This window comes from Lynx canadensis, chromosome C1 (assembly GCF_007474595.2).
Source record: "Lynx canadensis isolate LIC74 chromosome C1, mLynCan4.pri.v2, whole genome shotgun sequence".
Taxonomy (NCBI): domain Eukaryota; kingdom Metazoa; phylum Chordata; class Mammalia; order Carnivora; family Felidae; genus Lynx; species Lynx canadensis.
The window spans coordinates 95,627,093-95,643,582 of record NC_044310.1 but is presented as its reverse complement, the minus strand read 5'-3'; the positions used below and the strand labels follow the sequence as shown (position 1 = coordinate 95,643,582).

Genomic DNA, 16,490 nt, shown 5'->3' with positions numbered 1-16,490 from the left:
CTAGAGCCAAACAGACCTGCACTGCAGGACCTGCAGGACTGTCTGTGGGAGGGAGGGATGCTCTAAGTGTAGAAAGGGGAGAGGAGCAAACCACACCCAAGGCATGACGGACCACCCGGGAAGACAAGGCAGCATTACTGACAGTGAGGCTGTTCCGGGAAGACATACCCAGTGTTTGTTGAAATGATCATTAATTGGCTTAAATGCTAGAGACTTAACATATGCAAACATCCATATTGTTTGAACGTCACAAGATTTTCAAGTGCTTTTGTCTGCCTACAGCTCTCACTTGCTAACGATGTAGCACAACAGCACTGGACTAAGAGGAGCGATGAGGGATTTGATAGTCACCTGTAAAATGAGAGGGCACGACAAGATCAGGCGTTCTTAAGCTAGAGTACGTGAATCATGGATGGCTGCAGGGTCTTTGGATCCTGTGAAGCCATCAACCAAACTCTACATACTAGTATATCCATTTGTCTGGGGATGGTGCCTAGCTTTTTTCAGATTCTCAGGTCCAGACCCCCCCCCCCCCCCCACCCCAGGGTTTGAAAAGTACAGACTGGATTATTGCCAAGGCTTCTTCCAGCTCTAAGGTTCTAAAGAAAACCAATATGCCAGCTCCTTTTGGAGTCTAACCTGGATGGGTCACTGACTTCACTTGGGTTTTTGAAAGCCACAGACGAGTGCTTCCTCTACACCACCTGCTCCTTCCCCAACAAAACAGGCCCTGTTGTGCAACATCCTTCACTTTGTACAAACAAGACTAGATTTTCCCCAGACAGAATGATTTAACTTGTTTTAATGTAGTCTGCTATAAAAGTGGATGAAGACTTCTGCATGGTACATTTGGCTTTACAAACGATTTAGTTAATGCTTGTGTTATGTGTCGCACATCCATTATAATCTGTTGAGTAGTAACACAGCTTTCACAACATGGGTTAATACCGAAATTGTGAATCATGGAACTTTTACTTAGCAAACACACAATCTACAGCAAATTTAAATACTAATCTAGAATACCTAACTGGAGTATTGGATCCATTGCAATATTGTGCTTATTTATCTTAGAAGATAGGCAACTAGCAAAAATACACATTTCTTTTGCATTTCCCCCACCCCCATATTACACTGTAAAAGAAATACATTATTCAGTGCATTTCCTAAGAAATAAACCTCCTTATAGTATTTCTCTCTCTATATATATATCTATGCCAAAACAAAGGAAGAGCACAATGCAACTTTTAAGATTACCATTTAAAGCAAGAGAGGTAATAAAACTCTGGGGCTATAGCCCCCTCTCCTGTTTAAAAAGTTCAGCTATTTTATCATCAACACTTCATTTGGCTATGCGTGGGAATAAAATTTCATGCATGATCGCTTTGGGCGATTTCTGAGATACCACCTTCATCATTTGGTAGATGCCCTGGGCCATTAGTAGTATTTTAATTTTTTTCTGTATTGGCCTTAATCAGACCGTAAGCCCTGGAGACACCAATTGTGATTTATACATTGATTTCCATCACCTGCCTGTCCCCCCATCAATTCATATTGGATTGGGAAGAAGTAGATTCAAATTATAGCAGGGCAGGGCTTCTGGGTAGACACTGGCTAGGGAGAATGTATGTGAGGACACCAAGGCCTCTCCATCCGTGGACAAATCATATAACCACCTTGTTTGAGCTGGGTTGCAAAGTCTTGTTTGGAAGACGAGGATCCTCATTATATTCTATAGCCTCTGTCAGCTGTACTAGCCTACAAGTTGGAGAGTGGAGGTGTCTGTCCTCACAAACTCACAACGATGCAAATGATGGAAGTTTCTAGAACGAATGAGGTTGCAACTTGTCAGCTTCTGAGCTAAACCCAGCTGCACAAGTGTTTAACCAGAAGTTTAAAATTGTTTTTGAATCTGTTTTGATATTTAAAAATGAGAATGTTTCTATGAAAATCTGGCTTTCCCCCAAATTTGAGGAGCTGGTAACCCTGGGCTAACACTATCACACGGCAGCAAGCAGCTGGAGCTCAACAGGGGTGGCCCTTTCCTTTCACAGGGGGCCTGGGCACTTCCGTTTGCTACAGCTCCCCCTCTCCTGGCTGTCTTACAGCGCTTGATTGAGTGACCTGTTTCACTCATTCATTTGGCCAGTGGAGTTTTGTGATGCTGGGGTGAGTTTGGCTCTGGTTTTTCGTGATGCTGAAGACCTGACTTCATTTGGAATTTCCCCACGTCCCTGTGGACAAGGTTCCTCCTTTGACTGATTGGGTCCCAGCTGCATCTAGTTGCTGTGACAGGTAATCTTAATGTGCATGTCTACTCGTCCTTTATGCTATATTGCAAACTCCAAAGATAGAATCACGCTAATATTTGTGTGTTTAAGTGTGTGTATGTTAAACACGTAAAGGGGTGTGTATCTATACACATATATATATGTATATGTATGTGTGTGTGTGTGTATATATATATATACACACACACACACACACATTCTTCCATTTAGGGAAAAGTTAATTTGGTTCCACAGATATAGACACCAAGTGTTGGCAGCTCGGAGAAGAAGTGTAATAATATTGGTAAAACCTGTATAATTCTGACTTATAATATTACAAAGAGAGTGACTTTTCAGTTATTGCTTTTTGATTACAGAATAAAGATCTCATTCTGTTGAAAAACTTTTATACAGAATGAGTAGCCATTTTCTATTCAAGTAATAGCGACTGGAATCAGAAGTTCCTTACACAACAGTAGATGCCCGAAGACATTTTTTGAAAGGAGATGTGATTTCATTCCATTCAAGAATTTATGCAGGAAACTGGGAGTGACTTAATTTTTCAGAAGTACAAGAAAACCGGCACCCCAGCTGCTTACTGCTCAGGAGCGTTTCTCAAGGGCTCTATAAAGCTCAGCTTTGTGGGGAGTCCACAACCACCTTCAGGATTCCCATCCTACTGATGCAGCCTTGTTTCTGGACACAGCTTATATTAAAAACAGCAAAAGAGGATTAAAAGCAGTGTTGGTTTTTAACATTCAGGATTCACGGAGGATCTCATTTTCTGCAATTAGATGATCCGTTTTGTGTTTTCGCTGCAGAATCACATTCATATGGCAGTCTTATTTCAGGCACTTTTTAAACACGTTCATCTGGAATAAAAATTTACACGAACCACTTTCTGCATAATTCAAAATGAGTGTTGAGTGATTCTAGTCCCAAAATAGCAAATCACCACCTGGTACTCAATTAGCTTTCTCCATCACAACAGGTCGGTGACTGCCGAGCTGGAGATGTCTTTGAGGTGCCCTTCCCGCGTTAGTACAAAGGTGTGAGTCATACAAATCCAAACTACTCGGTTTCTACTTAAAAAAATACAAAAAGGTGAAACACACTACATGTATTATACAGATGGTTTCAGCTACTATCAAAATAAATAACATGATCTGACTCAACGGTTTGACTCTGAGCTCTTGGACGAAATCTGGTGGAATGTCAGACGTGGAGCCTCCCGCTAGGGACTAGCTGCTGGTAGGCAGAAGGATCTCGACGTCCTTGCCGTTAGCCACAACGGCATTTGAACAGCAGCTGCCAGCTAGGTCTTCTGCGGCGGCCAAGGAGGAGGCCTGGGAAGGGGTTTTGGTCAATGGAGTGGTAGTGGATGGAGAGGGAGTGAGGCCCGGTTTTTTGGGTGGGATGGGAGGCGGGTGTCCTCTCTCAGCTCTGGGGATGGTGGGGGACTTGATCCCTGGAGACAGAGGGCTCAGTGGACTGGACACTTTCCCTGGAGTAGGGGAATGGCTGGTGTCCCCTCTCGAGGTGGCAGTGCTGGCCAGATTCCGATAGTCTGTGCCAAAGGGAGAGCTGTTGGGGGAGACGGGCTTGATCGGCCCTTGCTGGCTAGTGAACCTGGAGAGCACCTGAGTGACTGTGTTGCGGGCCTGCTGCTTGGCGGCAGAGTTGTCTATGAGCGTGGGAGACAGGTCCCTGGATGGAGGGCTCTGCAGACCACTGGCCTGTTGGTCCTGATCTGCTTGGGACTGAAATTTGTGCCGCGCTGCATGGAACCGCTGGTTGATCCCTACTTGGTAGGATGACTGGTAGCCGGGGCTGCTGGCTGAGGACCCCAACAAGCGCTTAGTTAGCACTGGGGAGGAACAAGGAGAGGATGTGAGAGAGGAGGAGGCAGTGCTGCTGGGAGACAGCGAGCCCCCGCTGGACGGGAGGTGACCAGGTGCTGGGACAGGAGTCTCAATTCCCACAGGACACCCGCCATTCTCCACTGCTTTCTCTTGGGCCAACCCCACAGACCTCTCTCGTGGAGGCACTTGGTTTTCCACACTGCTGCCTGTAACCGACTCCTTGGCAGTTTGTATCTCGGGCTCCAAATGGCCATTGGTTTTTGCATAAGAGTAAGTAGGAGTGGTGGGGCCAGGCAGCCCAGTGGTCAGCACCTTGGCTACGTTGCTCCCGTGGGTTCTTTCTGCCTGGAAACCTTCTGTTTGGCAAAATACAGACACCAGCACAGGAGACTCAGTCGCTGTGCCCTTAGATACGGTTACCGGTTTCTTGGATTGCTCAGTAGGGCTACTATGCTGGTGAGAAGCCTCCAGATCCTTCACGATCTTCTTCAAACTTTCCATCTCTTCTTTCAGAGTTCTGGTCCGGTTCTCTTCTCGGTTCAGTTTTGCCCTCAGCTGCTCTCTTTCGATGTCGAACTCAGACAGCTGCTTCTCCACCTGGGCTTCTGTCTGCAAGCCTCGCTTCCGCTCCGCGGCCAGCTCTTCCTCCAGCTGGCTCACCCGGCTCTTCTCCTTCTCCAGTTTCCGGCTCAGCTCTCCCGCCCTCTGCACCTCCTCGGCTGCCTTGCTGGTGGCTTTCTTGCACTCGAGCACCAGCACGGACGAGAGCTGCTTGTGGCGGGAGCGCTCCTCCTCCAGCTGACTGGACAGCTTCTTCTGCTCCTTCTCAAACTTTTTCACTTGGGACTTCTCAAATTCCAGCTGGAAAAGAAGGCCGCCATACATGGTGATTAGAGTAAGAAAATGAAGAGATACGCTGCAAAACTACTCTCCAGGCGAGTGTCCTGGCTAGCTCTTCTCTGGCACGTGGTCTGCCACGGATGCCATGTGCTTAGCTCCAGTATTTCTGAAGTCTTACAGTCCCTCCCACGGAAATGGACACGCTACGGCTTAATCTTTCCCTGATGGTCGAGGAGGCACTTCTGGTTCCTGTACTGTTATCGGCAGGAATATGAGCCATCATCTGTGTTTTAGGTCTGTGGAGCGCTCAGAAGATTGGAACCCACCGATACAGAAAACAGGAAGCCATATACACCAGGTTTCGCGCTGAATGCTGATGAAAACAGAACGATTTATTGATTTTAACTCTGGTAGAGTGAACACACAGTGTTCTGTGTGTCTCAGGTGTACAATATAGCGATTCAACACTTCTACATGTTACTCGGGGCTCATCACTTTGAAAGCTTTGGCAAACATTCTTTCTGGCCTTAAAAAAGAATAGTTGCATTTAAACGCTACTTGTTATGCAAATGCAGTCTATTTTAATTATCATCCCAACCCTATTTAAGGCAGAGAAACTCTGACCAAGAGGGAAAGTGTTGATGGAACCCTATTAGTCAGTGTTTTTCAAACTCTGAGACCCAATGGATGAGGAAACTAATCTCATGAGCCATGATCAAAATTAAAAAAAAAAAAAAAAAAAAAAAAAAAGAATGGTTTTTGTAACCAGTAAGGGTTATATGGGATTTCATCAGATTTTTGTTTTAGGCATGTGTTTATGTATGTATATATATTGGGCTGTGATATAAAATGTATTTCCTACTAGGATTCCTAGGTCAAAATACTTGAGAGTTTGAAGCTAGTGTTCCCAGAGTACATTTTATAGAATGACAATCCCACAGTGAGTGATCTATGTCAAAACAAGATTCCATGAAAACATAGATTTGCTAAACTCAGAATACCCTATCTTGTTCTTAAGACTCACAATGTGCTTTTCTGTACTACAGGGTCCAACAAATTGAATTAGAAATTTATTTAACTTTGTTTAATCCAGTAATTCCCAGATTTGACCACAAAGCCCTTTCTTTTTGAGCAACACTAATTTCCACCCTGCAGAACGATCTTTGAGAAATGCTATTCCAGGCAAATGGTGTTGTGAGCCCCTCCACCTAACTACCTGCTGGGTCAGCCGCTCTCTCTCCTTCTCCAGCATGTAGGTGACATCATCTCCTTCAGCTGTGTCCTGTGCGTGCCTCTGCCTTTCTTCCTCAAGGTCTAGGATCACCTTTAAAGAATTAAAAAATAATAATATCCAAATAGCAGGGAAACACACTTGTAATACAATTAAATACTAAGTGCCTAACTAAGCACTTAAGATAGTTCTAGAGATCAATCAGTCCATCCCAGTCAGGGCCATCAAGGATCACATTATCTAGCAGGGTAAAAGAGATGTCAGCTATGTGCTAGAAAACAGTAAGATCTATACTTTACTTCAACATGCACAAAATGGCATGTATATAGAAGAGAGCACCTAATTAGCTATAGGGATTGAGAAGGTTTCCAAGGATGCAGTTTGCTCTGATTAGGGGATGGGTGTGGGTGACAAAGCAAGGCAGAACCATGGAAAGCTGCAAGCTGAAAGCTGAGATCTTTCCCTCAAGCTCAAATCACTGTGCCTTGCTTAGTCAGTAATACACATTTTATATACAGTTAGCTAAGAGGTGGAAAGACTCTCCCGAGTTCTTCCTGCATGTAAAAAGGCTCAACACTTGGGATCTTATGTGTAGATTTTTCACAAGGCCTCTGATTAACCTGCCTACCCCATTCCACTTATCCTGGCACCAAAGGATTAAGCCCAATTTGGAGGCAAATACTGCACAAATTTAAAGGGACATTTCCCTACAAATCAAAACCACATTGAGATACCACCTAACACTGGTCAGAGTGGCTAAAATTAACGACTCAGGAAACAACAGATGTCGGCGAGGATGTGGAGAAATGGGAATCCTCTTGCACTGTTGGTGGGAATGCAAACTGGTACAGCCACTCTGGAAAAGTATGGAGGTCCTTCAAAAAATTAAAAATAGAACTATGCTACAATCCAGTAATAGCACTACTAGGAATTTATCCAAAGGATACAGGAGTGCTGTTTCGTAGGGGCACATGTACCCTAATGTTTATAGCAGCACTTTCAACAATAGCCAAATTCTGGAAAGAGCCCAAGTGTCCATCAACTGATGAATGGATAAAGAAGATGTGGGTGGTTTATATATACAATGGAATACTACTCAGCAATGAGAAGGAATGAAATCTTGCCATTTGCAAAAACATGGATGGAATGGAGGGTATTATGCTCAGTGAAGTAAGTCAGCCAGAGAAGGACAGATACCATATGTTTTCATTCATATGTGGGCTCTGAGAAACTTAACAGAAGACCATGGGGGAGGGGAAGGAGAAAAATAGTTTCAAACAGAGAGGGAGGGAGGTGAACCATAAGAGACTCTTAAATACAGAGAACAAACTGAGGGTTGATAGGGGGTTGGGGGAGAGGGGAAAATGGGTGATGGGCATTGAGGAGGCACTTGTTGGGATGAGCACCGGGTGTTGTATGTAAGCGATGAATCATGGGAATCTACTCCCGAAGTCAAGAGCACACTGTATACACTGTATGTTAGCTAACTTGACAATAAACTATATTAACAAAAAAAATAAAGTACAGAGTAAAAAAAAAATAAAGGGACATTTCCCACATAATCCTACCTATAACTGCAATATTCTGAAAGGCAAGGGATTTCCTAGCAGCTTCTGCTCCTCCTTCAGAGGTGCCTTGGCCCAGACCTCTAAGACAGAGCACTGTCCTCCCCACGACCATTTCTCATCCTGTCTCTTCACTAACGGAGGGAGAAAAGTTTCTGGCACACGAAACTCCTCTTTAAACACAAAATGTTTTCATTTACCAAAATGAAAACATCTTGGTATACTTCCTTCCAATTAAAAAAAACCCCTAACTTGGGCAACTGGCTGGATCAGTCAGTAGAGCTTTGGATTCTTGACCTCGGGGTTGTAAGTTCGAACCCCATGTTGGGTGTGGGTGTGGAGATTACCTAAAAATAAAACAAAACAAAACAGGGGCGCCTGGGTGGCTCAGTCAGTTAAGCGTCCGACTTTGGCTCAGGTCATGATCTCACAGTTCGTGAGTTCGCGCCCTGCGTCAGGTTCTGTGCTGACAGCTCAGAGCCTGGAGCCTGCTTCAGATTTGATGTCTCTCTCTCTCTCTCTCAAAAATAAATATACATTAATAAAAAAAATTAAAAAACAAAACAAAAACAACTTCTAACTTTTCAATTTAGTAGAAAGACAAGCTTTTGGCTACGGGTGGTAGATCATCTCCTTTCCCTTTGGAGAGCCCTCTAAAATTATAGAAATGGAATGAAAAGATAAACACCCACAATGACAGACTGGAGCAGACAAGAAATGTTAAAGGAGGGAAGGAGGCAAGAGGTGGTGGCTCCTTTGGTGTGGGGGAGGAAGCTGATTCGCCCTGCAAGGCCCCAAAGAGGTGTGGAACCTGAAGGCGGCAGGTGCTGCTGAGGAGAGGTCAGATGAGGGATAGGAAACAAGAAGATTGGCTCAAAATCTGTATTTTCCAGGAGTTATTTGTCCCTTCCACCTGATTCCTGTACAAAGAGTATTAGGTGTCTACTGACCAGGCATTAGGCAGATGTTTATCCTCAGAGGAAACTGAATGTGACAGTCTCAGGATTTGGGACTAGCAGATACGACCGAGAGTGAGTAAGGAAAGGGGACTGTTTGTTTTGGGAAGGTGGTAGGGTGGAAAGGGAGGCAAGATGCAAGATAAATCTGCACCTATAATGAGAGGAAGCAATTTAAGTGTCAAGAATTGATAAGGGGGTGGGGGTGCCTGGGTGGCTCAGTGATTGAGCATCCAACTCTTGATTTAGGCTCAGGTCATGATCTTGCAGTTCATGAGTTCAAGTCCAGCATTGGGCTCTGTGCTGATAGCATGGAGCCTGCTTGGGATTCCCCCTCTCCCTCTCTCTCTGCCCCGCTCCCTCTCTCTCTCTTTCTCTCTTACTCTCTCAAAAATAAATAAACAAACATTAAAAAAAAAGAATTGATAAGGGGGGAATGGTATACCATTTAGAAATATGGAATTTACCAACCAAAATAAATGGTCAAAAGGAAAAAAGTGGTTGTCTCTGAATACTGAGGAGAAGAAGGAATGGGGAGAGGTGGATCAGGGAACTCTGTGTTTCATAATAAGCAGAGTAACCATATAACTTACTGCTCAAACCACAACACTTCTGAGAGTCAAAGGGGGTATTCTTAATGACTATCCCAAGGCGATAGACAACAACTGGGACTCTCTCAGGCAAACAGGGCCAATAAACACTCTAATTATAAGCCCCTAGGTACTACTGAATTTGTAACAAAGTCAGTGTTTTACTTTGATAAAACACTTAAAAAAGACAGGTGGTTGATTTAAAATATTTGACACTCACTTAAAGGAACTTACATTGAAATATAGTATTAAAGAATTTTGAATTATTTTTAACTTCTTCCTCTCCCTAATCACCTAGAGCCACAAATCATCCCAACACTACACCTTTCATGGGCATCATGGCCAGCCAGCCATTCGGCACAGTTCAACTGCTTCATGGAGGAAAGGGGAAAAAGGCCTGCCTATCAGACAAGGATGCTGTGAAGCCTTTCGTAGAGGATTATGTAAAAGCCCCCCAAATTTAGGCAACTAACCCAAACGCACTGATACATTTAAAACAATTTTTTTTACTGTTTATTTATTTTTGACAGAGAGAGAGAGAGAGACAGAGAGACAGACAGACAGACAGAGCATGAGCAGGGGAGGCGCAGAGAGAGAGAGAGGGAGACACAGAATCCGAAGCAGGCTCCAGGCTCCCAGCTGTCAGCACAGAGCCCGACCGGGGCTCAAACTCACAGACCATGACCTGAGCTGAAGTCGGACACTCAACCGACTGAGACACCCAGGCCCCGCCCCCCCCCCCCCGCCCCCAGCCACTGATACATTTTAAATTGGGCATAAATGTCTTTAGTTCACTTCATTCTAGACCAGAGGTTAAACTCTTCTGTGTCCCGGACAATTCTGAGAATTCAATTAAAGATATGGGAAAAAATTCACATTCTACAAAAATGCATAAACTTTTGGCATTCTGTATATTTTCTGGAGGATCATGGAACATCTGAGGCCCATCCATGGTTAAGAATCTCTACTCTGGCCTTTCATTTGGACAGTGTGAAGAGTAAGAAAAATCATGGGCAAGACCTATGCTGAAGCAATCTGTCAGGTGCGTTTTAAGCAGATGGCTCTCTAATGCAGGCAAATCATAAAAGTAAACTAAAGTTCATCAATTTGCAGCCACTGACCCCATTTTTCAGAATAAAATGTTTCCTGCTAGATGTGTTGATGTCTCCCTTGCTGGTATAAATCTAAACCAATACTTTTAGAAAATGTAGATTTTAGCCAAGCACCTTTTACAGGCCAGATTTCAGCGGTAAATGACAGGTTGGGGAATAAAATCATAAGCATTAGAATTCCAATGAGATGAGGTAGAGGAAAGCACAGGTCTGCCTTCCTAGCTCGGGGCTGTAAGACCGGGAGCCAAACACACACACACACACACACACACACACACACACACACACACACACACTTTCCTAATAGGTTCGAACAGCTTTAAAGTAAACAATCCTAGGGACTGTTTATCATTTTACGAAAAGTAAAATGCAATGAAACTCAAAAGTAGGAACACGTGAAAATAATCTATTGGCTTCCATGTTTATAGTCAGGTAAATTCTCTCCCTCATCCAGCATTCCCCAAATACCTGCTCATCTTGTTATTTATCACTTAAGTAAGCAAATAGGGAACACTCTGTTCACCTACAAGCTTGGTCAGACCCGTTTGTTGCCAAAGTCTGGACGATCAAGAGCTGAAAAAACATAGCCAGTGTTTTGGAGTGTCATATCAAGAAGGAATGCCGTCTTTAGTAATGTGTCTGGCATCCTCCCTAAATTTAACATTTTGAATAACTTGTGTTTTCTTTCTGATCTCTTGGCTCCGGGGTAAGCTGCGGGGCTTTTGACACCCGGGAGACCTCCCAGCTAACTTACTGTGGAAACTGGCAGCTGACAAGAAAGTATCTGGTATTATTTATCAAGTCTTCCTAAGAGTTTATGTGGCACAGGTCAGCTGGGTGAACCCACCTTCCGGTGCCTGCTCTCGGCTGCGGCCAGCTGGGACAGCATGCGTTCCTGCATGTTCTTGCATTGCTTCATCACCACCTTAAGAACAGAGAGTGGGTTTGTGCAGACCGGCTGCTTCTCGCCATCATTTTTCTCCTTCAGTGTTTCAAAGTCTCTCTGCAGGGCCATTAAAGGATCACTGATGTTGTATTTTCCATAGCGTTCTTCAATGAAAGTATCTCTGTGTTGGGCCTGGGAAAGAGAGAAACATCAGCATTTTGCTTTTTAAAACTATTGCGGAGGGAGAACTGCTAGTTGTTACACATTAAAGGTGGTGGTGGTAGTATGAATGGAACCTGCTGACTACAGATCTCATTGGTGCTTGAACCATCTGAACGTAGAAACAACAGTGGAGAGGGGGCACAGTATAACATTAACGAGGACAATTACTTATGTAGAGCTAACTATGCATTAGACATTGTTGTAAGCATTTATATTCACATTAGATTATTTAAATTTTATAAGCCTATAAGGTAGGGCTATCATTTTCAATTTGCAGGTGAGAAAATTATTAAACAGTGGCCAAGTAACCTGTTCCAGGTTACTCATTTAGCAAGTGGTCAGAAGTAGGATTTAGGGGCGCCTGCGTGGCTCAGTTGGTTAAACATCTGATTTCAGCTTGGGTCATGGTCTCACGGTCTGTGAGTTTGAGCCCCGTGTCAGGCTCTGTGCTGACAGCTTGGAACCTGGAGCCTGCTTTGGGTTCTTTGTCTCCCTCTCTCTCTGCCCCTCCCCCATTCACACTCTGTCTCTCTTTCAAAAATGAGTAAATGTTAAAAAAAAAAAATTTTTTTTTTTTAAAGCAGTAGGATTTAAATCCAGGCAGACTGGCTCTAACGTCTATGTCCTTAACCACCATGCTACTGCCTCTGCTTATGAATGCTTGTACTACCAGCAGGTAGTTTATGAGTTTACATATTTAGGGATGTAACAAGGCAGTTGTAGATAAGTAAAGGACACTAAAAGTGTTTTCACATTATGACTATTTGTGATTTGAACACTCAGTTATTGGTGGGTCAAGAGGGTGGAGGCACTCACAACCAGGTGCAGACAAAATCCCTTCTACCTGCTGCCAAATTCTACCCTTTCCTCTAGTCTCTGTTCAGCTGCTATCTGCCACCTTCCTTTTTGTCCCCCTCAGGCTTGGTGGGCTTCAGGCTTGAGAGAGAAGGTGCATAGGGAATGGGGGCTGAAATCTGCTTTAGGGCCTGGGTTGCCAAGTTGGGTCCAAGGATCAGGAAGGGAGTAGAAAGATAAGTCTTTGGCTTCCCTATTCTCTCAGCTTTACTAGGAGGGACCTGAAGTCATTACTTCATAAGAGCATCATAGATTACATGCAGGTAACAGAGTGACATTAACAATTCCTTTACTACACAGACTTGGAAACGTTTCCTGGGACATTTTACAACCAAAAGCAAAAATGAGGTGTTAATACAGCATTGAGGAAACTTTCTCAAAAACCACAGCAAAGTACTATATAATTTAAGCTTTCAAATGAAGTCTAGTCATAAAAACTACTGTCATTTATCAATGTTTAGAAATTATTTCATCAGAAGCAGGTTTTCTTTCTCTTTTCTTTATTTTTAGGAGCTAGGTTTTCTTACCACCATCATCCACAAAGAGGAAATCATTTGAAAAAAAAAGGGAAATTCACAATTCAATGGCTATGCTTAAAAAACAAAACAAAACAGAAAACAACCTCCCCCCACCCCCGACAATAAAGCAAAACGGGGTTTAATACAGAAGAATGTTTCAGTGCTGAAAAGGTGATGCTTCCTTCGTTAGACTATCCAAGATCAAGATCCAGGAATCACTTAGCCTTATGCTCTAAATTGTGTTAGTATCACCTGGCAACTGTTCAAAGCAGCGTTAGAAGCCCTGTATTTTACTTCTAGCTTGACTACAACCATTTTAAATGATGACATTATTGGGGTATTTGGATAATACTGGTATACTGAAAATACGAAGAGCCAAATAAATCCTGTTCCTTTAAGGTACCATCTCAAGATAACCACCTTCCTGACCATACTACAGGTTTGTGTGCATGCACGAGTGTGTGTGTGTAAGCATGTGAATTAAAGGGGTAAAGATTTGAAAGATTGAGTCCAAGACAGAATCCTAGTTTTTCAGCTCCCAATTAAAAAGCAAATCCTCAGTAAAATTTTGAAATAGTCTCTCTACCATTTTAGGATGGAGAAAGACAAGACCAATTCCTGAACTGGCTATTTTTACTTTTTAAGTCATGGTGAAAACAAAACAGAAAAGGCTAGTTTTTAGTTACACTTTTAAAAGAAATAGTGTCAAACAGCAGGGACTCATCAATGTTTTCCTTTCACCAAGAACATCTGTTTAAGTTGAGTGGTGCTTGGGTGGCTCGGTTGGTTAAGTGTCCGACTTTGTCTGACTTTGGCTCTGGTCATGATCTTGCAGTTCGTGAGTTCAAGCCTTGCATCAGGCTCCGTGCTGTCTGCACGGAGCCCACTTTGGATTCTCTGTCTCCCTCTTTCTCTGCCCCTCCCCTGCTCGCACTCTCCCTCTCTCAAAAAAATAAACATTGGGCGCCTGGGTGGCTCAGTCGGTTGAGCGTCCGACTTCGGCTCAGGTCATGATCTCAAGGTTCATGAGTTCAAGCCCCGTATCAGGCTCTGTGCTGACAGCTCAGAGCCTGGAGCCTGCTTCAGATTCTGTGTCTCCCTCTCTCTCCCTGCCCCTCCCCCACTAATGCTCTGTCTCTCTCTCTCTCAAAAATAAACATTAAAAATAAATAAACATTAAAAAAACAAAAAAGAAGAACATCTGTGTTGAGTTTTATACCTCAAACTTGAGATTGACAACCTAGCTATTAATGTCCTAAGGCAAATCCAGGTTCAGAAAAATGTTTAGACAAAAGAAGAGGAAAAAAACCTTTAAAAAGTTGAAATTCCACTGTTCTTACTGCACATTGTTTTATTCATGATTTCCATTTCTGTCTGATTAGTGATGGTAACGAAATGATTATTAGTACTGAAATGGGTTTAGTAGGGCAGAAAGGCAAACGTAAACCTGAATATTTGTATGGCTTTCTCCTTTTCAGAATAGCAGAGAAGAAAAAGTGGGATGGGAGAGCAGAGCTGGAGTACGATTCGTGACCTTGACAAATTTGCTGAGAAGCTGTCTCTCAGGTTTGAGTATATAGTTAACTAATCCCTGAAAACATGACTTTAAAAAACCCACACTGTTATTATCCAGTATAATTAATAAGCATCGCTGAGTTACAAGTCCTAGACGAGGAGCTTCTTTGGTAAGGTCTCAGACTTCTCTGAGAACAGCTGTTACCCTGTCTGTTTTCTCTTGAAGTACTTCCCAGCAATTCCATAATCGCTTGCATGGTAATTACAAGTTATACAAAATTGGTGGCTTTGCACATAAATGAAAAGAATCTGTGGAATAATCTAAAAAAAACCTCCTTGTCACAAAACAATTCTTGTAGGCAGGTTCTACTATGGGGCCCAGATATGGGAAAAGTGAATTCGAAGTCTGTATTTATTATACCAAACACTGGAGTAGAAAATGGTGGAATACGGTCTTTTTCAGCCAACTCAATGCCTCAGTCAGGTAAGTGGTATGGATGACAGGTTTAATAGAACAATTAACCAAAAATAGATGTTAAGAATTGAAGAATGAAACAGCTTTACTGGAGGTGTGTACTAGGTATCTATTCCTGCCTAACAAACCACTCCCAAATGTAGCAACTCAAATAGTAAACGTTGTTGTTGTTGTTTTTAAATGTCACAGTTTCTGAGGGTCAGGAATCTGGAAGGGGTTAAGCTGGGTGGTTCTGGCTCTGTGTCTCATGAGGTTGTAGTCAAGCTGTTGGCATAGGCTTTGGTTCCTTGCAGTGTGCTGGCTTCCCACAGAGCAAGTGACATGACAGAGAGAGAGAGAGAGAGAGAGAGAGAGAGAGAGAGAGACGGAGAGACAAAGATGGACATGTGAGTATCTTTTAGAACTTAACCTCAGAAGTGACATACCATCACTTCTGATGTATTCCGTTGGTCACACAGACCCACCTGGTACACGTGGGAGGAGACTGCACAAAGGGTATGAATATCAGGTGGGGTCATTGGGGGCCCTCTTGGAGGCTGGCTACCACAAGGGGAATGACTAGATATGCTACCTCTATTGTTTACATCTCAAGTCAAAATTTAGAGACCAAGTATCTACTAAGTACTAAAAACTGTCAAGGCTGAGTTTTAATACTCTAATGATATTTCAGCTATTTAATAAGAAATTTTAAATGATCTGGATTGGAATTTTTGGAGGAGGAATTCAGTAATATAGCTAAAATCAATCAATTTCTGCAATTTCATTATTTTCACTTCACTGACAACATGTATTTTAACTGAAGAGAAATTTCTACATTGTCAGAAAACATAATGGTCTTTAATTTCAGACAACAGGAAGATAATTGGCTGGTTAGACAGATTCACTGATAAAAGGTATTACTACAGCAGACAAAACATACAGTCATCTGTTACTCATTTTTCCTGTCATAGGCGGAATGAAACACACCAATACTGAAAGCTTAAAGTAAAATCATATAATGTCCTTGGAGCCTGCCATGCTCGCTCTCTAAAATTATCAGCTTTGCTATGATAAACTTCAAAAAGAAATATGAAGCAGTCACCTCCTCTCCCCTCCCCAAGATTATTTATACTATTTTAAATATATATATTATACATTTTATCATATATAATAATGCACATAAATAGTATAATATAACACATGAAAATAATACTATATATATGGCATAATAGCATACTATTATAGTAATATGTAAGTGTGTATGTGGATATCTATCTATCTATACATTTTTTTCCAATCTTAAAATAGGAAATCATTATTCTTTGGATGATAATCACCAACATAAAGGATGGTTCCATATCGAAAAGTGAAGATAAGGCCTACTTAACTGGGGGTTTACATTCAAGTATGAGTTTTATTTAAGACTCAGGCTGGAACCCTAAATGGATTAGGATACATCTTTGCAATTTATTGCCAATTCTGAAGTGATCAGCAATATAAACTTTGTGCCTTTAAAAATATCTGAATACCTCCATTGCCAGAGACCAGAAAGACCAAAGAACATGATTCCAGGATGGTTTTAATTAATGCTACAACAAAAGCATGTTAAAACTATCC

The 16,490-nt window shown here is 42.5% G+C and overlaps 1 protein-coding gene across 2 annotated transcripts in view; it reads right to left on the bottom strand.

Moving 5' to 3' along the window:
* Positions 1–784: 784 nt before the first annotated feature.
* The window catches only part of CTTNBP2NL (CTTNBP2 N-terminal like), a 52,080-nt gene continuing 36,374 nt past the window's right edge, over positions 785–16,490 (bottom strand). For both annotated transcript variants that reach the window (XM_030326400.2, XM_030326401.1), the window contains 3 exons: positions 11,271–11,501; positions 6,186–6,293; positions 785–4,990 (listed from right to left, as the gene is read on the bottom strand). In XM_030326400.2, coding sequence (XP_030182260.1) covers positions 3,509–4,990; positions 6,186–6,293; positions 11,271–11,501 — 1,821 coding nt within the window. In that variant the 3' untranslated portion in view covers positions 785–3,508. The remainder of the gene's footprint in view (positions 4,991–6,185; positions 6,294–11,270; positions 11,502–16,490) is intronic.